General features: G+C 38.5%; 2 protein-coding genes across 15 annotated transcripts in view; one reads left to right on the top strand and one right to left on the bottom strand.

Annotated features, from left to right (window-relative positions):
* arhgap24 (Rho GTPase activating protein 24) overlaps positions 1 to 4,093 on the top strand; it is a 97,728-nt gene extending 93,635 nt beyond the window's left edge. For all 6 annotated transcript variants that reach the window (XM_047373245.1, XM_047373244.1, XM_047373247.1 and 3 more), the window contains one exon: positions 960 to 4,093. In XM_047373245.1, the coding sequence (XP_047229201.1) occupies positions 960 to 1,224 (265 nt within the window). In that variant the 3' untranslated portion in view covers positions 1,225 to 4,093. The remainder of the gene's footprint in view (positions 1 to 959) is intronic.
* Positions 4,094 to 6,246: 2,153 nt separating this feature from the next.
* mapk10 (mitogen-activated protein kinase 10) overlaps positions 6,247 to 25,083 on the bottom strand; it is a 51,522-nt gene continuing 32,685 nt past the window's right edge. For 6 of the 9 annotated variants that reach the window (XM_047372505.1, XM_047372506.1, XM_047372511.1 and 3 more), the window contains 6 exons: positions 24,835 to 24,906; positions 17,629 to 17,811; positions 15,057 to 15,181; positions 14,251 to 14,314; positions 13,899 to 13,976; positions 6,247 to 10,153 (listed from right to left, as the gene is read on the bottom strand). In XM_047372505.1, coding sequence (XP_047228461.1) covers positions 10,011 to 10,153; positions 13,899 to 13,976; positions 14,251 to 14,314; positions 15,057 to 15,181; positions 17,629 to 17,811; positions 24,835 to 24,906 — 665 coding nt within the window. In that variant the 3' untranslated portion in view covers positions 6,247 to 10,010. Of the gene's footprint in view, positions 10,159 to 13,868; positions 13,977 to 14,250; positions 14,315 to 15,056; positions 15,182 to 17,628; positions 17,812 to 24,834; positions 24,907 to 25,083 lie in introns of all 9 variants that reach the window. The other 3 variants (XM_047372508.1, XM_047372509.1, XM_047372507.1) reach the window with 3 other exon arrangements.

Genomic DNA, 25,083 nt, shown 5'->3' with positions numbered 1-25,083 from the left:
GAACACCATGTTGCAACTTAGCCCATGCTAAGTTTAGTTAGCATTTCATACAATTGAGTTTTTTCAACCTGTGCCAATTTTAAGACAATAAGACTGTTATTAATAAAAAATATAGACTGGATTCAGTGGATCAAACATAGAGTTTTGTTTTGCAAATGTTTGAATTTTAGTGGAAGCTGTCCATAAATTTACTAGAGATTTTCTTTAGTCATTATCTCAAAGTGAATGGAAGTTTACAATGCTCCACCCTCAGCAACTACATGAGAGCTCCTTGTTACTTTAGCCCATGTAAGGGTTTGCCCCACGCTCCCCGGCACACCAAACATCAATTATCGTGCCTCTGAATAACCAGCATTAAAGTTCAGCTTGTGCAGTAGGGTTTTTTAGACGTTCATTTTTATCCTTTAGCTTGAGCCACAGTTTTTAAACTTTGTCTACTTGAAAACTGAGGATGGAAAGGGATTTCATTTGTCAGTATTAAGTCAGAGCATACATTAAAATAAACTAAAGAAGAGGCTGTGGACAAGAGATGTCCTCTCAGGCTTAGAGATTTTGAGAACCTTTGCAACATAGAGTGGGCAACTATTAAGAAGATGTGGCATGCCTCATTTTATGTACGTGACTCAAAACCTGATATTTTATTAGGGATGTACATACTTTTCAGACCCAGTGTATCTGGGTCAAGAGCACGCCATTGTTACCTGCTGCCATCATCTACTGGGATATGAGCCAACATGAAGGCTTCACACCCCTATATTTAGAATAAAAATACAGAATACTAAAAAACCAGGTCAAACTCACTTTGATTTCAAAGTCTGACTGATCTCCTGGTTTATAGAAATAATTAATTTCATGAAGAAAAATACAATAATACCTCATAAATACCTTGCTTTTAATAATATGTTTTAGATGGTTTGTTGATAAAAGCCTTGACTATTATTTCTCCACATTCTTTGCAGCTTGGAGCAGCACAACCTTGAGCTGGAGACGGAGATGGTGGGCCTCCACGAAGAACTGGACCAAGAGAGGAAGAAGTACACCATGGTGGAAATCAAGCTGCGCAATGCTGAGCGTGCAAAGGAAGACGCTGAACGCCGAAACCAGATGCTGCAGAAAGAGATGGAGCAGTTTTTCTCCACATTCAGTGACCTTACGGCCACTGGCAACAGTGCACCCAGTGAACCCCGCCGACCGGACCGAAACAATGCCATCTGGATACAGTGAAAGGAAGGCTGTGAAGACTGAAGTTCATTTATTCGTGAATGTGATTGCTGATGAGACATGAAACAGGATTTGGATGCTGACTGAAGGAAGTTTGGGCTTGTTTCAATTTAAAAACTATATTAACATATACGGCTAAAAAGGGACACCTGTGTAAATCATCACCTGGAGTGATGTCAGGCTTACATTATCTCTGTATATAGCATTATTTAAACACCACATAGACATTCTAACCTTCTCAGAAACTGCTATGGTGCTCACTCCCACTGGGAAATGGAATTAAGAAAAACCTCATCAGGTTGTGATGGTACAACAATACATTTCATGGTTGCTCTCTGGCCTGAACAGATGGGAGAGAAGGTGAAATATGAAAAAAAAAAAATAACCTCAAACATGGACCTAAAAAAAGTAATCATGTCAAACTCCTTACCAATTGTATTCATTTCTTATCGCCCTGAACATCATGTTAGTGTCCGATGTAATTCTGTATGGGCTCATGTACATAGTGGGAAACAATGCAGACGACTGCAGTCACCTGTTTGTAAAAAGAACTGAATCTATGAATTATATGTTAATGATATTTAAGCTAAGCTTTATATCAGGATTGTTTTCGTCCTTGCACTTCAATGTCTGTCCAGCCTCCACCAGTTGGTACTGAATGTTCTGTCAGTCAGTGTGCATACCATTTTAAATTGGTGAGTGTATTGTATATTTGCTTGTGCTTCTGTTCAGTTACATTTACTCATGACCAAAAAAAAAAGAACCTGTTTTGTAAATATTTTGTAGATGGTTGAAGACACTACTTGTTAGTCTGCACTGTGGTTTTGACTGGTGTTTAGATGGCATGGTGTCAGCTCAAAATGAAGATTTGTAGCTTTAAAAATGCAGTTTGGGCCTGGAGCTGTTTGTCAGTAGCGTACAGTGCCAGTTAGAAGTGTACACACACTCATTGTGACCAAGCATGTCATATTCTTCTTTGGTTTTTAATGATAGATTTGAACTGACCTTTTATTTCATGGTGGAATGGTTATCCAAGAAACAACTTCAGTGAATTTTAAAAACAGGAATTTGGTGCACAACATTAGAATTTTTTGAATACTTGGTAAAAGTCTCTTAGAACATTGCAATCCAACCCCCTGCTGTTTGTAGCCATCAACAAGCTTCTGTCGTTCTGGCTGAGGATTTGGCCATCAAGTAACCCCCCTGGTCATAATGCTGCCTCAACCATGCTTAACAGTTCATACATAGTTCTAGAGTTTGAAACCCTACATTTAGCTCCTCTAAACATTCTGCCATTCTACCCTACAAAGGTTCCCCTAGAGGCACTGAAACCTATTTCTGTGGGTTTCTTTAATGGTCCGCACCTTCTCAGTCCAAGATGTTTTTAAACTCCACTCACTGTAGCAATGGTGTTCTATAATCTTCTGGTTTTGATAAGGTTAAAGCCTCGGTGGTTACGGTATGGTTCTGGATCATTCTAACCAATTTCACTGCATCAGAGGAGGTCAGTTTGTCTCAGATTGTTCTAACAGGACCATCATTGGAAACATCATCACTGGTATACATAGGAATACATTAAGCAGGCTGACATTAAGCTGCAGGAATGGTGTTCCTACGGCCACAAAACCGCAACAATATAGAAAATCTGTGGATTATGATTTAAAGCCTTATCTGTGCCTGGAAACTGACCTGTACCATTTCTGATAAGAAAGTTGGTCAAATGTCCATTAAGACTCATGTTGCAAGCTTTTTGTTGGCTACAAAAAGCTTGTGGTCAGGTCAAGCTACAACTTGCATAAGGACATTTATCCAAAACTACTTAAAAGCCTCATTCATGCTGGGAAACTAGTAATTTAAATAGGTTTTAACAATCCTGCCAAGAGAGCTGTTTAAATATCCAGCCAGAATAATTCTAACATCATGTTATCTATATTGGTGGGTTTTTATGTATATAATGAAACGTTTATGTATAATTTATAGTTGTGTATGCGGTTGTTTGCTGGAAAATCATTCTACCTTTGCGAAGAAACTGTTTAAAAAAATTATTAGGGGCCCAAACCCATAATAAGAGTTAACATCTGACTGGCACTGTCAGAAGTTTAAAGTTAAGAAGAAAAAATGTTCATCCAGAATAATGAATTTGAGGAGGAAATATACCTTTTCACATTACGAGATATGTACCAAATGCTTGTGGAAATTCTAATTTAAAGTCTGATTGAATGAGATGCTAATTGTAAAAGATTATTGTATGTAAATTAGACACCCGTCAGAGCTGATTTCCATTTTAACCAACAGCACAAGTTTAAAAGTTGCAGCTGGATATTTACCAACATCTGTTTTTAACTGTGAAAAAATCTGATTGCAAGAATTTTGTCGGCCCCGCTAAGAAGGTGAATGTGCATGAGTCCACGAGGGTTTGTGTACAATAAATGAATGTGCATTTAGTGACTTTTCTATTCATGAAGTGTATGTATGTAGCCTCAAAATCATGTCTACACACGGTGTGGATTTGCTAATGGGTACAAGTCAGACGAGGGCGAGCACGCTTACTGCTTTTCCGTCAGAAATTATACCCCATCTAAAACCTGCTGCTGGTCATTGCAGGACATCTGGAATGTGTGCACGGAGGGAGTGGGAAAAGAAAGTGCCTGGACTACCAAAGAAGGGAGGGGACTCCCTTCGCACCCTTCACTGGGAAATAATAGGCTTCATCCAAGCTGACGTGTCACTTCATTCTGTGAATTCCACACAAAAAGAGCAGAATATGGACTAAGGAGATGGTAGATACTGAAACTCATGCAAGATGTGATACTTGATGTTCAAAAGAACTTAAAAAAGACATGACAATATAAATAAAATGCATTTCCTGTGATTCTCGTGTTACTTCTGTGTGCTTTTCACACAAATTAAATGTGTGCATTTACAGTCTAGCCAATAACTTAATGACTACCAGAGCCAGGTGTTACTTTAATATTAAAAATAATTACTACAATAATAAAAAATAACATTTTCTAATCATTATCTATTACCCACAAATCTGTATTACTCTCAGTAATCAGACTCAGTTTGTCTGTTTATTTTATTTCATGGTTATGTGTGTGCCTTTTACTCTAAACGTTGTTAAATTTTCTGCTACCTGTATGACCCCTTCTCTTTTCCAATGGTTATAATCAGTCTGACAGAGAAAGGTACCCCCAATCCTTATGGTTTTTAGTATAACAATGGCCACCAGTGGGCTCTAGATGGACAAACTTTATCAGTTTATTACTTTACTTAGCACCCCTACACATAGCCCATTCTAAAATGGCCAAACTCTAACACTCCGTAGTTTATTCTAACCTCCCCAACAACCCCGCACCATTACAAACCCTTTGTGAAGTGCTTTGAGATGACATGTGTTGTGAATTGGCCCTATATTAATAAAACTGAATTGAATTTTCTTTGGCAATATTGTACACCAATTAAAAAGAAAATTACAAATTTTGATGCATAAGATACTTCCAATGATTATACACTGTGGTTTCCCAGAATCCCTGGAGACGGTCTGGAAACGTATCTGTTAACTTCCATGAGGCTACATTTTGCAACCAGATCTGCATTCTTTGCTCTAATTTGACCTGACATACAGTTCTGTACATCCTGTTAATGACTTCAGGCTCTGAAATGTGAGACTTCCACTAAGTGAAGACAAAACTCATATCTGAGCATTTGGGTAGATATGTATGTATATACAGTTGAAACCAGATATTTAAATACATTATTTTAAAAGACATTGGCATTTTTCTCACTGTCCAACATTAAATCAGAATAAACATTTACAGTTTAATTTAGGATAACCAAAAGCAATTTTATCTGTTAAATGCTAGATTAAAGAGAGAGAGATTTATGTATATCTTCAAATCAGGAAGTTGATATGCTTTTCCTTAGTATTTGGTAGAATTTCTTCTTAAAGGTGGTTCAACAGTTTTTGCCTGCAGACTGTTATTGGGCCCTTCACCACTTTCAGGCCTTTTCTAGTAGGTAAATTCTTTATTTCATGACCTAATGTTTAAACCTACCCTTAAGCTTGATCTATAACCCTAAACTACCCTACTCTACCCTAACATTTATTACAAACTACATTGATAAGTTGTTAAACTATAGCTTGTTTATCAGTCTATGTGCAGCTGTGAACTGGAAGAGAACTTGGTGAGGTTTTCCTCTGCCGTGTACAAACTGTTGGTGACAACATTCACAAACCTGAAAGGTGGCTTAGACTGGGATCTGACAGTGTTCTTAAGAGTCTGCAGCTGTTTGCTATTGAAAATTGTGGTCCATTCTCCCAGTCAGAACTGGTGTTATTGGCTCAGGTTGGCAAGTCGACATTCTCGCACAAACATTTTATGCTCTGAACACAAATGTTTGATGAGACTAAGTTTAGGACTCTGTGATGGCCACTCTAAAATATTGACTTTGCTTGTTTTGAGTCACTTTGAAACTAACTTGAAGGTATACTTAAAGTCAATGTCCTGAGATGTTCCATTCATATTTTTGCTTGATGTTCTTTTCTCATGATGCCATCTTTTGTGGAGCGCACCACTCCCTCCTACATTAAAACACCCACACAGCATGATGCTGCCACCCCGTACATCATCGTTTCCTCCAAATGTGACGATGGTAATTCTTCAGTGCTAGTTTCATGAGACCACAACACATGTCTCCAAATTAAGGTTTTTGTCCCTGTTTGTCTTAGTAAACTGTATCCTGGCTTGTCATGCTGTGTTTTAAGAAATGGCTTCTTCTTTTCTGAGTGGCTTTTTAGCCCATGCCAATGAAGGACTGGTTTTACTGTGGATATAAACCGACTTCAGACAACTATCAGAGATATAAAGGAAGAAACAAGTCTTTTTGGTATTCTGAATTTAATAAGACAAACATTTGAGAACCGAGGAATAAATTCCCTTTGGTTTGTGTGTTCATTCTGCATTAACAGTTCAGGATATACATTTTGCTTCTAAGCAAAAGAAAAAAAAGTCAACCACAGTCCAAGATCAAAGGTTTTCTTTATTTTCAATCACATACATATACTTTTTGTACATACACAGTTCCTTTAAAATGTTGTGTTTACAGTAACAGCTTTCGATATTTTTTTTTTGTTTTTTTTGGGTTTTCTTTTCATTTGCATTAATTTTGACTTTTACTCGAAACGCTATAGTCTGAAGCTTTGAGATCAGCGTGAAACAGATACAGTTTCTTTTTGTTTTCAACCTGACAATGTCAAAAAGAATGACTCATTTAAAACAGTATGGAGCAAAAGAATCAAGAGAGAAGCAGTCGGAAAAGAACCGAAGAACAACGTCACCTGATTCAGATGAGCTATACAGGGTTTCGTTTTTGTAGACTCTTCACCTGACCCTCACAGAAGCTTGCCTCCCTGTTTGAGTGCAATACAAATGTTTATTGCATGTTTGGAGTGTTGTTATTTACAGTTGAACTTGTAAGGAAGAAAATCAATAGTTTGGGGATCACCACTACAAGACGTATCCTAACCTGTGACATGTGGTCTTCCTTTTTTTAGTATTTGCAATAGTATTGTGGCTAAACGGCAAGTCAATCATCCTCAGATTACAGATGGATGTACAGATAGATTTTGCTGATTTTTAATACACAAGAGATTACTTTGAGATCAAAAATCTGGATCAGGATTGACTGTAAAGTTTTTGAATCCAGTGGTTAATGTGACTGAACACCAATAAAATCACAAACAACTTCCAAACACACAACTGAGCTCTTCTTTCGCATTCTTGAAAGCAATCGCACAAAAACTTGGGATTAGGTCACATCTTAAAACAATCTTGTATTGTTTGCTGGTCAAATCCAAGAACAATAACATGCGTGCTTGTGAAACCCTTTGTTTCTACATTCATCGTTGAAAAAAAACAGCAGTTTATGTGTCAGAACCCTTTTCTTCAGAAGCATTAACCAGGATCAAAAGCACCTTTAATCACAAGAAAGTTGACCAGGATGTTGAATAAAAAGATCAACAGTTCACATTCAGAAAAGGGAAAAAAAGGCATTAAGATGTGTCAGTATTTCTGCTAACTGATCAGGAACATGTCAAGATACAGAAAACAGAGAGTGATTACATGGTTCAAAAATGCCCTGTAGAAAATCTGTAACACTACTGTGTATTTGTGGTATGAAGAAGCCGACGTAAGCTGGGGACCCCCTTAGATGAAAAAAATCATTTAAACTTTTTTTAAAACACAAAGCATTTCAAAGTTGCACCCTGTTTTTTAAAAGATTGCCCTGACCCAGACCCTGAACAGAAAGCCAAGCTAGTCGCTGCTTATTCTGGAGATATCAACCTCACTCACCCTCTTCCCTCTCTGAAGGTCCCATTAAGTTTATCTAAGGTACCTACACTGTGCACTGGCTGCAGGAGTGTTAACAAAGTAGCTGTGTGAAGCCAGGATTTTGTGTGTAATTAGATTCTTTAAATAACTAATGTTTAATGTTGTAGTCAGACTGCAGTGGAACAATTAAGTTGCACTGCTGAGAGTGAGATTGACACTCTGAAGACAGGCACCACCAACTCAGCAATTCTCCACACCTCTCTGCTGTTTTATGTAAAATATGTCAGCCTTCAGAATTTTATTTTTACAATTTATTTCACAAAATATGATTTAAACTATGAGTTTGCTTGGTTAATGCAGTGCAGTTCAAATAAACTTCTGGTTAAGAGTTCGTAAACTCTTGTGTTAATGGGTCATTGCACCTGCAGGGAAACATAAAATGTGGTAATTATGACAATGTAAATTAAGATTACAAAATGTGAATTTGTTTCATGCTCTGATTCCTTCCTTCCTTCCTTCCTCGATCCCTCCCACCTTCCTTCCTACCTACCTAAGCAAATATAACCTAGAGGTTGCATGTTTGCCTGCTTTTTTGATGTTGGCAGGATATCAAAAAATTATATTTACTTCTAAAGGGAGTTCATAGTAACAATGGTGATTTAGGTCATACGTTTGGGCATAGGTAGTTGCCTTTAAATTTATGCTATATACTATTTTGCCTCAATATTAATCAGACACAATTTCATGATTGACATATTGAACATTCTCTGCTTATAAGTAGACAGGGTGGACTTGAGGGTTTGGGCTTAATATTACATTAAACAAAAGTCCAATTTACCAAACACACAGTGTAAAGTAACAGTGTGTGATTGAGTTGTGCAGAACAATTAATATATACATCTCCAAAGACATGTGATAAGTGCATGTTCTGAAGGCAAAGCCATATAAAGAGCTTACAATGTGACTAAATGGCTGAAGAAAAAATGGAAGGTAAACAGGACCTTCCTGAATCCTTCTGAGTCCCCACTTGGGGACTTTTTTGGTCATTTCTGCAGCTGCAGTCCTTCACTCCAAAAGAAGCTTGTCATATTAAGATTCCTCCCACTGGTATAAATAAATAGAGCCATCCAGCTTACGACTCATGCAGTCAGAAAAAATGGGAGATGCAAACTATCCAGCTGCCTATTTAAAATATGTGTAGTAATGATAAGAACATGTTTATTTGACAAGTCACAGCTCCAAAATTAACACTCCTTGCCTGCCACTAAAACTCCCCACTGTTTTACATTTGTGTCAATAAATAGTGTTTAAGGACCCAAATAATTGGGAGAAGTCTGTGTGGTTACACCACAATGAAACAGATCTGCCTCGTTTTAACCATGAGGGGTTACACAATGACATGCAGAGCTGTGGGCCAGCCTGTGGGGTGGTGGAGGGACCCAATACACACGGCCAGGGGAAATAGCATGGTGATTACTCACAAATCCGATTCATTTCTGAGAACACCAACTATTTCAGTTCTCATTTTATGTCTCTTAAGCTTGCCAGTGTTTCACCGACACACCCTGGTCCTACTGAGACCAGACCCAGCCTACTAATGTCTACGGTGGAGTTAGTCTACATTGTACATGAATAAAAGTCTTTGTACAGACAGTTTTTTTCTAGCATACAGTGAGATTTGCGCTGTTTTAATCTAATCATGCACAACTACGGCAATAGGCAGAGGGGCAACCGAGGTGGAGAGCAGTAAAGTGGCAAGGTACACACTGGTCAGGAAAATAAATAAATAAACAAACTCTCAGTGTACTGGCCTTCAGTCCCAAACTGTCTTCCCTTCAGCTGTACAGAATTACAGTATTTACAAGTAGCTGTGGGGGAGAGCACATTCCCTGAAGACGTCAAAAAGAAAAAACAAGTCAGACAAAATTACATTTCAACTCATGTTGGATGACAGTGACTCAGGAAATGCACAGAGATTAAGAGTTAAATGCAGGAAAAAGGCAAGCTTTTTTTGCTTGCAAAAGTGATGAAGACAATGGCAGCCCACCTTGCCACAGTGATCAGTCACAGATGCTTGTGGAAGTAACCAGGAGAAACCAGAAGCCAGCCAAAATGTACTTTACAAGAGGTGCAGGTTTGTTGTTTGGATGCCACATACAAGACATGTGTAAGGGAGGATCTAAGCAAAGCAACTAGAGGATCAGTAACATATACCTCAGCTCATTTACTTCAGTTTAATACCACTGCTGCTTTTTGAATGACATTGCACAGGCTTTGAGTATCATCATGTCAGACTGTGTTCCCATAGCTCATGTGTTTTGTTCAGAATATATTCATTTTGATCATTATTTATTTTTTTGCTTTATTTCTTTTAAATTGTTTAAATTTTGTCAGTCATATCCGCTGGGTTCTTCATCTTCGGAAGAACATGGGGTTGCGCAGGCAGGCGGATAGTCACCTGCAACACCCCAGGGGTCCCGCGGAGGTCTCCAGGCTGCTGTCAGTGTCTGAAGCCAGGGTCTGGTCAGTGGACATGGAGGAGATGTCGTTGATAGAGGAGGAGGGAGGGAGGCTTTCGCTGCTGTTCATGGCTGCACCTGTGCTACGGGAATCAACAGCAGCAGGAGGGTTAAAACGTAAAAGAGTCGAGATGGGGGAAAATAAATACAAATATAGAGCCAGAAGATACAAATTGCAAGCACAGATATACAGCACAGGGGGATGAATGATGAGTACGGTGGAGGTAAATTGCTGGGGCAGAGATGACAACATTGTTACCAACAGCAAAGGGGACAGTCACTGTTACAGCTCTGATCAGAGCCATTGGGGGCATGAATGTCATATTTGTTCAATGATGCATTTGAATTGCTTTTGTACCACGGTGAATAGGTAATGCAACAAACAATATGAGTTTTTAACAGCAAGAGTGAGGTGCACAAGTTTGAATTTATTGTTGTCTTAGTTAGAAGTCCATTAGCAGGTCACACCTGGACCACCCGCATTTTTGTAGCTATCAACAAGTTTCCGGCATCAGATTGGCATGACATTTGGCTACTCTTCTTGGCAGAATTGGTAGAGTTAATTTAAATTAGCTGTTTTCCTGGCATGGACCTGGCTTTTAAACAACCTCCACAAATTTTTAATTGGGCTGAGTGTATGGCTTTGCAAAGGCTGTCAGAAACGTAATGTTGGCCTGCCTAATCCTTTTCTAAAATGTGCTTTGATGTGTGTCTTTGCTCAATATCCTGTCTAGCACAGAATAACCAAACAGATTTGTTTTATAAGTTTTAAGTGCTCAAATATCATGGCACACAATTATATAATGTTGCTTTGATTTGCTGACTGGCAATGTTATGTAGAAAAAACAGATGTAAAAGGACCATTGTCTGTCAGTTCAACCCACTTCCAATGAATTTGTTAAATAACATCAGCAAACTTCGAGTCAAACAAGACAATAACGGACCTATTGGGCCCAGTGACAGGAAGAGTCCGGCTAAAGCTTTTGAACCTGAAAACACTGTGCCACTGTGGCAGCATCATGCTGTGGGGCCGTTTTGTTGACAATGCCAGGAAAAAATCCCAACTTTCCTGATGAGAAGAGTGTAGAAATAACAAACCAGAATAAGGAAAAAAGCTTTTTGATTGATAAAAAATGTGTGGTTTCTCTGCAACTCCTCAAGGGGCATTCATTAAAATATTAATAAAACTTGTATGTGAACTTTTGACCCTTTTTGGATTTAAGGAAATTGACATTAGATTAATTATTGTGCACCTAATTCTTGTTATTATAAATCTTGAAGTTGTATTTTTTATCATTATTCCAGCCTGAACAAAACATGGTTCAAACAAATCATCAAATTCCAAAATTATTATGACATTCATGTCAATAATGATTGTATCCAAATGTCTGACCAATAATGTACAGTGAGTGTGCGGTGAGACAAGCGTGATTAAGATTTGGTTTCTGTGGGTTTTAAACGAAAGCCCAATAAAGGCTAAACAGTTTCAGTATTCCTTCAGCAGGAGCTGTTGTAATCATTCACATGATATCAATAAGCTCTTGGACGGTTTGCTCTACATTCTATGATGTATGTCTTCATAAAACCCTCAGCTGTGCCGGCATAAGTCATGTCGGTTCGTTTGGAAGTCATTTAGGCAGTTTTCCAATTTCCTTCTATTAATATTAGTTTGAAGTTAGAATCAATCAGTGGCAAACTTTAGGAGACCTCATCAGAGGACTCTTAATCCAACCAGCTAGCCTATGATTTCACCATTAACGGAGATTTAGTGGTGAAATTAAGAAGATCCCAGAATGTTTAATTTCCAGAAATGGGACCTGAGTTCCTGTGGATGCAAGATAATCATGTATCAGCATCTGCAGTTTTGCCAGTAATGATGTGATTATTCAATTTATTTTCATCAATGACTGATGATATGCACCCAGTCAGCCTTTCTTATTAACACCCCACCAATCCGTGTGCTTTAGGAGGTAATTTCTTTCTAGACATGTAGAATAGCACGTGTTACAACATGTTGAATACATAATTCCTGCTGTGAAGCTGAGTTTTAACTCTTTCTTTAGAGTATTTATTTCTTTGCCACCCATAAAACTAAATATTCCAGAGTCTTTTAGTTATAAGAGACAATTACATGGATATAAAAAGGTTAGAACTGATTTTATGTACAGCAGTTTCTTGAAGGCCACTAAGATCTTAAAAGTCAAAGGCCATTATACACTTTTCTGCCAAAGTTATTTGCTCACACATCCAAATAATAAACGTCAGGTGTTCCAATCACTTCCATGGTCACATGTGTATGAAATCCAGCACCTAGGCATGCAGACTGTTTCTACAAACATTTGTGAAAGAATGGGTCGTTCTCAGGAGCTCAGTGAATTCCAGTGAGGTTCTGTGATAGGATGCTACCTGTGCAACAAGTCCAGTTGTGACATTTCGCCGCTCCTAAATATTCAGCTGTCAGTGGTATTATAAGAAAATGGAAGTGATTGGGAACAACATCTCAGCCATGAAATGGTAGTCCATGCAAACTGAGGGAGCAGGGGAAGTGGATGTTGACAGTCAAAGTGCTTAGAGGTCGCTGACTTTTTGCAGAGTCAATCGTTGCAGACCTCCAAACTTCATGTTCATGCCTTCGGATTAGCTCAAGGACACTGCAAACAGAGAGCTTCATGGAATCCATTTTTTTAAGTAGTTTTGTGGCCAGTGGTCATTCACTACTGTGGGAACTACTGTGGCCACAGTTCTCCTATTAGTGGAGGAACACAATAAAAAACCAAAGAATACTGAAAAAGTAGATGTGAAAGTATATAGATATAAAATTAAGTGTCCTCAAATACATATATGATTCTGAATTGTGTCACGTTAGCACATATGAAATATATATTATGAAAGAAAATGTATACAGTATTTCAGATACGATAGTCAACTTCTGACTGAGGCACCATGTGCGCTCTCTGCTCCTCCACCTTCCTGCTGCAGTGAAATACTGCTGTCTGCAGCTCCTGCACTGCGTCTGATACACTTAGCATCAGACTCTACATAGCAGCCAGTCTGCTTAATTACAACAAGACACAGACACTGAAAAGGATGGATATTGTAAACTAGTGGGAAATAAAAATAATAGGATGCAGAGCGCAGAAATTACGCTCTCTCTGCAATGAAAGAATGAAGGATGACAAAATTGAAGTGCTGTTTGAATTGTTAAAGACTAATTAATGACTGACAGAGACTTTGTATGTTTTTCATAGTCAAAATAAATTTATTATATTTCAGCTGCTTCTTTGTTTTCTTTGTTTCAGTTACCCTTTCTTATCAGCAGATGCTGCTGTAGCCATTAATGTTTATTTCACTGAATTCGCAATGGATTATGGCTGGTTTGTCAGTGCACAAACATGACTCTTTACTGCCACTCTGTGGTGGAAAATGTGGACAACACTCGCTCTCATTTCATGAATAACTCTACGGAGGTGCAAAATGTCAGCTGAACACTGACAGTCTTAAGGAAACCACACAACCCAAACCTTAAGTCATGACATGTTATAAACACAAATACAAACATTCACACATTTCCTTTTGCTATCAAATATTTTCTGTACCAGACAGCAGTTTTAGCAGTAGCAGATTTCTTTCTCAAAGTTTCCATTTATCAAATACACCAAAAAAACTACAACATCCATTATACTAAACAACACTTAATCCGAGATGCAAGAGACAGAGACACATGGTCAACAACACAATGGGAATCTCTATTAACAAGGGAAAACTCCATTAAGGTTATAGTAAATTCACTTACAGAGCGATTAGGCTTATGCACTGAGAGTACCTGAAGGTGAAGGCTGTCCCTTCACAACGCCATTCTTCGTTCTCTCCTCAAAGTTCATCACCTCTTTATAGATTAGTTCTGGTGAAGTGTACAGTCGGAGGAGAAAAAGTTAGTAAACCACAGGCAGTGGCAAAACTTTGCTTTTCATAATCTGTGTGAATTGATGCATAAAAATGACAAGAAAAGAGAGTACAGTGATTTGTGTACTTGGAAACGGCAAAAGAAAAATAGAGACATTTTCTGATACAGTGTTAAACCATCTATTTCCTAATTAGTGTATAGGCTAACTAGACCAAGCTCATACAATGTTAACATTTAGTTTTTAGTGTTGGTCAAAATAGGTCATTCTTACCTTTCCACTCATCTATAGAGTGTTCTCGTTCATCCAGCTGCTTGTCATAAATCTGAGGTGGAGGCTAAAATAAATAGAGAGCAGAGGAAGCCTTTCAGATAAATTCAAATGTATCACATATAAAAAGTAAGACGGGTGGCCGATTGATCAAACACAAATGGACAGGACTGAGTTTCAACTATCCTCAAACACACACACACACACACACACACTTGTTTTGCTGTATGTAGTGAGGACCATGTGTTGACTCCCATTGATTTCCATTGATTTTCAGTCATTTTCAACCCTTTCTATGCCCTAACCCTGACAATAACCCTAAACCTAACCATTATCAGTGCATGCCTAACCCTAACCTTAACCTAAAGTCAGTTCACACCTTAGTCCTAAACCTAACTGTTAGCAAAATAGGTCGTGAGAACCAGCAAACTGTCCTCACTTTGGTACAAACGGTCCTCAATTTGATGGTGAAATCGGGAAAATGGTTCTCACTGTGATGCCAAGACAGGAACACACACACATTCTCTCTCTCTCTTACTATATGTTGTGAGGACCTTGCATTGATTGTCATTGACTTCCATTGAATTCTGTTCATTTTCAACCTTTTTTATGGCCTAACCCTGACCCTACCCCTAAACCTAGCCATTACCAGTACATATACCTAACCCTAACCTTAACTCAATTCACACCTTAGTCCTAAACCTAACCCCTAGAGAAATACCAAGTGAGCAGCATGACAAAGTTCTAACTTTATAACAAACGGTCCTCACTTTGCTGGTGAAACACGGTGAAACACACCGCCTACTCACCGCCTCCACTTCAGCTGGATCGTACCACACGTTGATGTAGGGGTGCTGTAAGGCCTCGTCCACTGATATCCGCTTAGCAGGGTCGATGATTAGCATCTTAGACAGCAGGTCTCTGGCCTGGCTTGCTGAGGTTGGAAAAACACCAAACACAAAAGCACCCAGCTGATTTCACACGGAAAAAGAAAGTATCACACGGCATTTCATATGTAGGAGGGAAAAGTGTGAGAAAACAAACCAAGAGGGAAAATTGAGACATAATTAAAAACTGATGGTTGTTAAAAGTAATTTTCATCTTACAGAAACTTGTCACGGCTGGATGATAATGACAAACATTCCAGCTTCAGACAGCTGACTTTAAATTAAGTTGAAAATGAGAAATCAAACAATTAGCGAAACATTGCACACACCAACATCTTCAATACAGTGAGGAAGGAGGCAAATTACCAAAGTTTTTAAAGAACAGGATGGTAAAGCAAGGCCAAAGGTCTGCTGACATGTAGTTATTAATTAACTAATGCAAAAAAATCCCTATGCAACAACTAAAGAGATTAGTGTTATTACTTCAAGTCAGATTCTCTTTGTTTCCTTTATCCTACAAATTTTTCCCATTTGAGATTATTCACTCTTCTTTTTGGGGTTTAAGGTGAACCCAGGGATTCTTCGGTGATTAATCAGGAAATCCTTATAAAACTGAAATCAGGTGAGTATTAGAAGTTCTATCTCTCAAGAAAAAACCGGTTGCCCACAGCAGGAGGAGGAGGCTGAAGTAGAGGAAATGTAAAAGCACATTTTCATTATAAATATCTTGTAAATAAACATTAAAAAAAAAGCTACGAAATGAAAGTAGGACCCATAATGCTAAGAAAGATGTCAGTTCCTTTTTGATAAAATCTTGTCTTTTTTATCAGAACAATAAAAAAAGAGTGTAAAAGCATTATTCTTTCAAATCCTGTTTTGTATATTTTTGTCTGTCAGGGGCATAAAATTTTACTTTATCATTTTCCCATAAAGTACTTGTACTCTCCAGGGCAAAAACTTTAAAAAGGCACAATTAAACACACCTTTTTTCTATTATTTTTATTATTATCTATCAATCACTATACTTTCTAATATTTCTAAACATCTAAAATTAGGAGATAAAAAATATAGTCAAGGTGGAAGTCTTCCTCCTCTTGAGAAAGTCCCCTTGAACTGATTTGTCACTTTCAACAGCTCAGCTATGGAGTAAAGACACAACAGGTAGAGAACAGGAATGTAAAAGAGGAAATTGGATTTATTTTATGGTCTGTATTGTGATTTATAAGTGACAAAAAAAGAGCAGATCTAGGAAGATGCACCTATATGGCTTTCCCCCTCTCCTCCTATTCAGCTTTCTCTCACACATTACTGTCTGTCAGTCTCTAACAAGTCAAAGATCCAAAGCACATTGAGTGTTTTCCTCTCTTCTTCAACCTGCTCTCAGACCTTCCCACTGTGTCTCTCTGGGTGCATTTCCTTTAACATTGTCACATCAGCAGTCCTCAACCCAGATACAAAACGGGTTCATGAGAGTTTAACTTCTCTGGAGCTTTGATGTAGGAACACACAAACAGAAAAGTTTGTTGTATTGTGTAAAATGGATGTTTTGTTTCCTCTTTTCTCAGCTGGGAGAGCAAAAAAGGATGTACAGGATGATAATTTGCAGAAGCGAAGTCAAGTGGGAGCTCAGAGTGGGATTCCAACAGCTTTGAATTTTAACAAGGAAGCTAAAAGGCAACAATTTTACAAATCTTCCAGAGATGGAAATTTCTGGGATTCTTTTTGATCAATATATGAAATGGAACATTTTTAGAGGGCGTGGGGCCTCTTTTTGTTAAAAAAAAAAAACTTTTTGCAGGGGTTGGGTCATTTCATTTCATTTCTGAATAGGTGGGGATGAGAATTATTTCACTAAACATTCATATTTTTTATTTTCAAAGAAATAAATGATTGTTCAATAAAATAATCAAAACTTGGGCGTGGCACATGGCGCAGCAGAACCACACAACCCATATACAGAGGCTTCAGAATTCAGCGCAGCTGTCCTGGGTTTGAGTCCCGACTCTGGAGACCAGTGCTGCATGTGTTCCCCCTCTCTCCACTGATTCCCTGTCTGCCTACTTTGGAAAAAAAATAACAAAAATAAAGTCTGCTGGTGCCGCAAAAGAAATCTTTAATAAAAAAAGATACTGGTAATCAAAACTTGGAAAGGTTTATGGGGACATTTACCAAAAATGTTCTACCCCTCGTAATCCCTTAATCTGCCACCTAAAAAACATTTGGATGTTGTGTAGAATGTAGAAAAAATATATCAATCACAAAAAAAAAAGAAACATTTGCTCTATTGTTTCACTGCTCCTGTTAACCATAACGTCCGGAATAAATGATGAGCTGGCAAAGATACATCATCTCTGTTGATGCTTTTTATGACTCCACATAATCACTCGCCACATCATTATGTGAAAATGAATTAATAAGGATAATAAAGGCTTAATTTGACTTCATTACCACATATCTTTTCAGCATCCCACCACAGTCAAACACTGCTCCTCACCTTTGAGTTTGTTGTGCTCAGAGTCAGCAGGGAAAAGGCAGTCGGGGAAGAGCTTGGGGAAGGTGAGGCCTGCATACTTTGGCCGGTTCTCCACATAGTTCCTCACTGTGGGCTGCAACTTCTTCATGAACTCTGGAGAGGGCGTGCCCAGCTGCTCTATCACCTTGTTCCACTGATCAATGTCTGGCGTGGCAGGTCAAGGTTAAAGTAAACACACCTGGAATATGCAGCATCATATAATCTTGTGTGTTTCGAAGTCCACTAATATCACAAAATGTTAGGGGGGGATATTATGTCATCATGACATTCCTAAGAACACACCTTCTTGAAGAAAGTTTATCAGCTTATATTTGTGACAGGAAATGGGCTTACCTATGGAAGACACTTCATGATGAGACACTTGTGGATCATATCTAGACTCGTTATTGTTCCTTTTTACCAACAAATTAGTTGCGTCCTTCCTAAAGCCTTCCTGCATATAATTATCCAACCTTACTCATGTTACCTCTGAGTTTATTTAGTTGAAAGACCTCATAATTACAACTCTTTTACTGTCACCATTGCACATGGACTGAGATCCAGTACAGGACCCTTTTCCATCTCTTATGGCTTTCATCCGTAGTCCTTTTTGCCAGAGGCTAGGTTCAGTCAAGCTCTGAGGTGCTTTTTCCTCATTGAGTCACACCTGCAGTGTCAAAAATGCTTCCAAGTTTCCATATGACTCAGAGGTGCAGAGGGTGGAAGGATACGATCAGTTCCAGGGAACAGCACTGTCCCTTTTATCACCTCTCCAAAGATGCAGCCCACTGACCACATGTCCACTAGTGTCACATACACACAAAGACATAGGTTGTCATGTTCCTGACCGCGGTAAAAAACAAGACATTATTGCTGCTTTCGGTAACCACTGAAGTTAGTAACTATATATTTTGTTTGGTGTTTTAAATTTTTTTATACTTTCAGAGAGAATGATTCCTGGTTTTCAGTAAAAAATGAAAAGGTTAAATTTGTCAGCAACTGTGTGAGTGATGATTGGTGGGCTCTTTCTGACAATGATGGCTTGTACAGGTCACTCACCTTTGCAGGCAGTGTTCACCCTGCCTTCCCTAGAGACATTATTCATACATAAAACAAAAACAAATACCAAACAGGAAACAGAGCATAATATAATCCTAAAATCAAGTAATCTGCATTGTCTGCTATATGGCATAAAGACGTTAAATTATAATAATCTACCTTAAACAATATCCTTCAGGTTCCCTTTAACATATAACTTGCTGCTGCAATAATCCATCCTCAAGCAACCACTAAGCATGTGGCGCAGTCTCGTGACCTGTCTTAGTGGACAGATTGCTGCACTCCATCATCATTTGTTAAACCAAAGGAAGGTGTCCACTATAACTTCAATGAAGTTGGTACTTTAGGCCAAAAGTGTTAAACATAAGTTACCACTCCACCATTAGCCAATGAGCTAAAGTGTAACAGAATTTTGCATGAGCACACAGTGATTCGCAGTAAAAAAGGTGGATGGTGGGGCAGATATAAGATGACAGCAATTTCAGTAATAGCTGAGACAGAAGGGAAGAGAAGTTGCTGAGCTCATTGCAGGGCTTTCTAACTGTCCAGTCCATTAATCTTCCAGGGGCCGCATGTGCAGGGATGGAGAGTGAAGAATTCCCACAAACACTTGCTGTCTGATCCTTCCATATGGCCCTATTTCTACTTTAAGTCACAATTGTAAATGGTAAAGATGGTCATTTTTTCTGCTGTCAAAATATGCTATAAAAATACAAATGCTGGAATCATTTTAACATGCTTAGTGTATCCCCCCACATGTAAAGGCATGTGAAGGAGTGTTGACTGATGGGCTTTGATATCAAACATAGTGCTGGACAAACAGGAAGACTGCAGTACAACAAGAAACATCCTAAGTTCCTGCATGCTGCTACTGTAAACGGTACATATTGTGCATGTTTTACTTAAAGCTGCATTAAATCAGATAGCTGTCTAAATGATAAGAGCATATGTTTTGGATGAAGGCGAAGAGAAAGTTATTTGTCTCAGGCTCCAATGAAGTAATTTAGCCATTTATCACAAATTATATTTGTTATAATTGATATATTTTTAAGCGCAAATATTTTTAAGGTCCAGCTGCACAGAAGAAATAGAGTTGCATACTCTTGTTTGGGCAGTGGAAATAACTTCAGTGCAATTGTTTGTCATATTAAAGTAGCCATTACACCTGTAAGCAAAAACTGGAACTCCAGCACTGTAATATAACAGCAAGCATAAATTAGGGATAGCCCCTGTTTTTGTCTGTTTCTAATTATTTTCCACCAGACAAAGTTGCATATAGAATATTCAGTGATGTTCTGCCCTGCTCCAAATTCACCCTGAGTAGAATACTGAAAAAATTATCTATATGTCAAAATGATTAAAACCACCTTTAAGGTTTCCTGTAATTATACTGCATCTAGTGTAGTAGTATCTGGCAATGTTTGTACTACTGTATGTTTGTAATACTGTATAACCAGCTTGAGAGTGAAAATTCACTTTAGGTTATTTAGGTGAATTCTGAAGTCTGCACTGGATTCTGTTTAGGGGTATCAAGGAGGGCTCAATACATGTGCACAACACAGATTTTTATTTGTCCACTTCACAATTCTGCATTACTTTGTGCTGATCTGTTACATAAAATTCCAATAAAATAATTGAAGTTTGTGGTTGTAATTTGGCAAAATGTGGAAATTATCAAGGGAGCCACATATAGTACCAGGTCATAACAGATATCATCTCAAGGCACTTTAGAAGTCAAACAGTATGCAGTTGTTTAAAATGCAGATAGATGTGTCTGTATATTTATTTTTTTGCAGGCTACTTCCATGTTCTGTAGCAAAGTCTGCTCCTTTGTTTGTGCCCAAAGCTCATGAAAGTGCAAACCGGGCAGTGTCATTGGTCACATTACAGTCAGGTTGTCACTGTGGCTCAGAGTATTGGTACTACAGCTTATTCGAGCTATGTGTTCTCTGATGATGATTTTTTGATATGGCCCACGGCAGCATTACAAAGGGGCAGCTCCTGAAAGAGACTGAACAGGTTTTCCAGAGCTTTTATGTACATGGAGTGCAGTAAGCTTCTCCCACTTGCTGCTGGGAATAGGCAGGTTTGGTTATGGGTTTTCTGTGGTTCTGCACTGCATTGTATCCATCCACAATCTCAAATAATTGCTTGCATTTTAATTGTTTGGGGGCCAGCAGAGTAAGAGAGGCTCATCCAGGGTGCAATTCATTCAAGAACCACTGTTGGTTTTCAGATATTTCTGAACTGTCATAGTTCTTTGCTTATGCTATTGTATTCTTTAAAGTAGCAAGGTTTGAAGTCATTTTTTCACAGGTTGTTACTGTCACATTCACATGGTTAAACTAATTAAAATCCACATAAGTACTTAATTAGAATGTTTAATAAACCCTTTATACAGTATCATCACTCATAAAACATTGTTCAATGCTGGAATTATTCTGTAATGCTGGAATGATGCATGAACGTTCTTCTGAGAATACGTCATATAAAATTCATGTTTTGAGGCTGCACCTTCACTTCGTCAAATAATTATTTAACTATGAAACCATTAAGCGAATACTGTGACTCTTACATTAAGGGAATCCCCGGTGCCAACATGTCCTTTATATGTTTACACATTTCCCGTGACAAAAAAAGACAGCTTGAAGGCCATTTAGCAAAAATACTGACATTCATCTCAGGGATGCAATTACACCCCCTCACTGTACAAGTGAGGGGGTGTAATTCAAGTAGTGCTCTAAAAGACACAGAAAACATTAAAAGCATTTCACAAAAGTGAGTACGCCCCTCACTTTGTTGTAAACATTTTATCATATCTTTTTGTGTGCCACATAAAAATGCTGGGACACTGAAGATATGACACTTTGATACAACATAAGTAGTCAGTGTACAGCTTGTATAACTGTACATTTGCTGTCTCCTCAAAAAACTCAACACACAGCCATTACTGACTAAACTGCTGTCAATAAAAGTGAGTACACCCCTAAGTGAAAATCTCCAAGTTGTCTCCAACTAGTGATTTTTCCTCCCAGGTGTGATGTGAATCATTGGTGTTACAAGCTCTCAGGTGTGAATGGGGAGCAGGTGGATTAAATTTGGTGTTATCGCTCTCACCCTCTCTCATACTGCTCACTGGAAGTTCAACATGGCACCTCATGGCAAAGAACTCTTTGAGGATCTGAAAAAAAGAATAAAGATAGCCGAGGCTATAAAACTAAGCTGCATGACGGTGGCCAAGATCATCCAGCGGTTTAACAGGACAGGTTCCACTCAGAACAGGCTCCGTCCTGGTTGACCAAAGACGTTGAGTGATCATGCTTAGTGTCATATCCAGAGTTTGTGTTTTAGAAATAGACACATGAGTGCTGCCAGCATTGCAGCAGAGGTCGAAGGGATTGGGGGTCATCCTGTCAGTGCTTAGACCATACGCCAAACTGGTCTGTATGGCTGTCATTCCAGAACGAAGCCTTTTCTAAAGATGATGCACAAGAAAGTGTGCAAACAGTTTGCTGAAAACAAGCAGACTAAGGACATGGATTACTGGAACCATGTTCTGTGGTCTGGTGAGACTAAGATAAACTTAATTGGTTCAGATGGTATCAAGTGTGTGTGGCAGACAAGAACCAGGAGAGGAGTAAAAAGACAAGTGTGTCTTGCCTACAGTCAAGCATGGTGGTGGGAGTGTCATGGTTTGGTGCTGCATGTGTGCTGCTGGCTGTGGGGAGCTACAGTTCAATGAGGAAACCATGAATGCCAACATGTACTGTGACATACTGTAGCAGAGCATGATCCCTCCCTTCAGAAACTAGGATAAAACTGAGAGTAAAGGTGCTGGACTGGCCAAGTATTTCTCCAGACTTAAACCATAAAGAGCACCTGTGGGGCATCCTCAAATAGAAGGTGGAGGAGCACAAGGTCTCTGACACCCACCAGCCCCGTGATGTTGTCATTGAGGAGTTGAAGAGGACTCCAGTCGCAACCTGGAAAGCTCAAGGGAACTCCATGTCCAAGAGAGTTAAGACAGTTCTGGAAAATTATGGTGGCCCCACTATGATACTTCGGGCACAAATAGGACATTTTCAATTAGGGGTAGACTTACTTTTGTTGCCAGTGGTTTAGGCATTAATAGCTAGGTGCTGAGTTAGTGTGAGGGAACAGCAAATTTACACTGTTATACAATCTGTACACTGACTACTTTATATTGTACCAAAGTGTCATATCTTCAGTGTTGTCCATTGAAAATATATAATAAAATATTTACAGAAATGTGAGGGGTGTACTCACTTTTGTGAGATACTGTAATTATTCAGAGACATGCGGATACATGTATTTTTGCCAGGAAAAGACTAAATAAAAATCAACACATAAACAATAAGTGCTACTAGAAGAAATGTTGACACTACAAAGTACAAACGTATTAAGTGTCGGTCAAATATGAGAGTGGTTTAGTTTACCTCTGCAACACACAGCGAACATCAGGTCTGCTAGTCAAGTAAGAAATCTGAAAACAATTTCAAAATGCACTATTTACATTATATTTTGAGATTTAGATACAGTGACTTTCAAGAAAATTCATAGCCCTTTGCAGATTTTCCTGCCTAACAATCACAGACCTCAATATATTTTACTGGGAATCGAGGTGTTATGTGGTGGACCAGCACAAATTGGTTAGATCATTTTAAGGTGTAATGAACAGGATATATGCTTTTTACAAGTAAAACTCAAAGAGTGTGCCAGGCATTTGTGTTCAGTCCCCCTTAGTTAATACTTCATAGCAGGTCAATGACTCAAATGTATCAGTCAATTTCCATGTAATCATAAAAATCTGTGAATTATCTTCACAATATTATTTTGCCAATTCTCCTATGTAAGTATACTGTTATTTTGTTTTTTATCACCTTACATGCCATATTAAAAGTATTCAATCCCTTTAGAACAGTAGCAGACTTGAGTTATTAATGTACTGCTGCAGATGCCCTCAGCTTAGGGAGGAACTATGTGTGTGAGAGACTGATGAAAGAGATGAAACTCTATTATGGTTCAAGGTTCTCTTATTCTCACCCAAGGTTCCTGTGAAAGTAGTGCAACAAGGCCCCTCTGAGCTAATCTGAAGAATGTGGTAAGCATGTATGGCTGTTATAGAAAGGAAGTTTCGCCTTGTCTAGTCAGAACAGATACGGATTACATTTGGGCAAAATATCTGGTGATGTACGCTGTTCTCACTTTGCAAGGTTATTAATTAAAGTTGATTGAGTGAAGACCATCAAGCTCTTACTTTGTTGATTAAGTTTTTTTCACACTTGTAAAAAAAAAAAGACTACCAGCAATTCTAGCGACGTTTTATGGTGTTACTAGAAACTTGCAAAAAGCACATATTGTTCTTACTCTTCTCAACAAACAGCGGGTGCTGCCCAGATTCCCTCCCTCATCCCAAAGCTCTCACAGCTGGCTGAGTTCTGCAGCAAGTCCTTTCCTGCTGGAGCCAGCCCGGTTCTTTCCACATCAAGACTACAAATTAATTATGTGGATGATCCCCTTTTAGTCAGGGATGGAAGTATGTGAAAATACTCTTAGTCTAAAATTTTATTCTTGTATATTTAAAAAACAATAACTACGAAGGAATCAGGGAAAAATGTTATGTTTTATGGCGGTTCACCATTTCTCTAGTTTTTTTTCTAAATGTAAAGAATATTCATCCTACATAATTATGATTTGAATGCTGTTCAAAATAAACATATATATATATATATATATATTTGTTTTTTTTTACATATTTAAGCAGCCGTTCATTGTAGAACCATTGATCTATCCATCCATCCATCCATCCAAGTAGAGGTAGCAGAGTGAAGGGGCCTGGTCTATCATATGAAAATCCTGCAAAATACTTTTAAGTTTTTGGTTGTAATGTGACAAAAAGCAAAAAGTACAAGAGGTGTGAATGCTTCTGCAAGGCACTGTATCTATTTCAGCTGTGGATGTTTACTTCTTTAGCAATTCAATCTAAGTGTTTTAAAATGAGGTCACTTCAAAGCCTAGCGTGCAGTTTTCACAGCTAATTTTCAGTATAAATAAAATTACTTCATCGGGTTACCATCACACAATCTGTCTCTGTACTAGCAAGGATACAGTCCCGGCCAGGGAAAAGGATTTTGTGGCGCACCATTTCTCCCATGATGCACCCCACTGACCAAATATCCACTGAATGCAAAGAGGTGATGGGGGCACACAGAGGGAGCCAAAGGAAAGAGGGGGAAAGCAAAGGTTAGAGGAGTCTTCAGTGAGCATCAGTGATTAGCAGATTATTCAATTGGTGAGAGGCATGTTAATCAAATGTATACATAAGACAAAGAGCTGAAGGAATAACAGAGAACATGA

This window comes from Girardinichthys multiradiatus, chromosome 8 (genome assembly GCF_021462225.1).
Source record: "Girardinichthys multiradiatus isolate DD_20200921_A chromosome 8, DD_fGirMul_XY1, whole genome shotgun sequence".
In the NCBI taxonomy this organism is placed as follows: domain Eukaryota; kingdom Metazoa; phylum Chordata; class Actinopteri; order Cyprinodontiformes; family Goodeidae; genus Girardinichthys; species Girardinichthys multiradiatus.
Note: the sequence above shows the minus strand (reverse complement) of the source record. Positions and strands in the feature narration are given on the sequence as shown.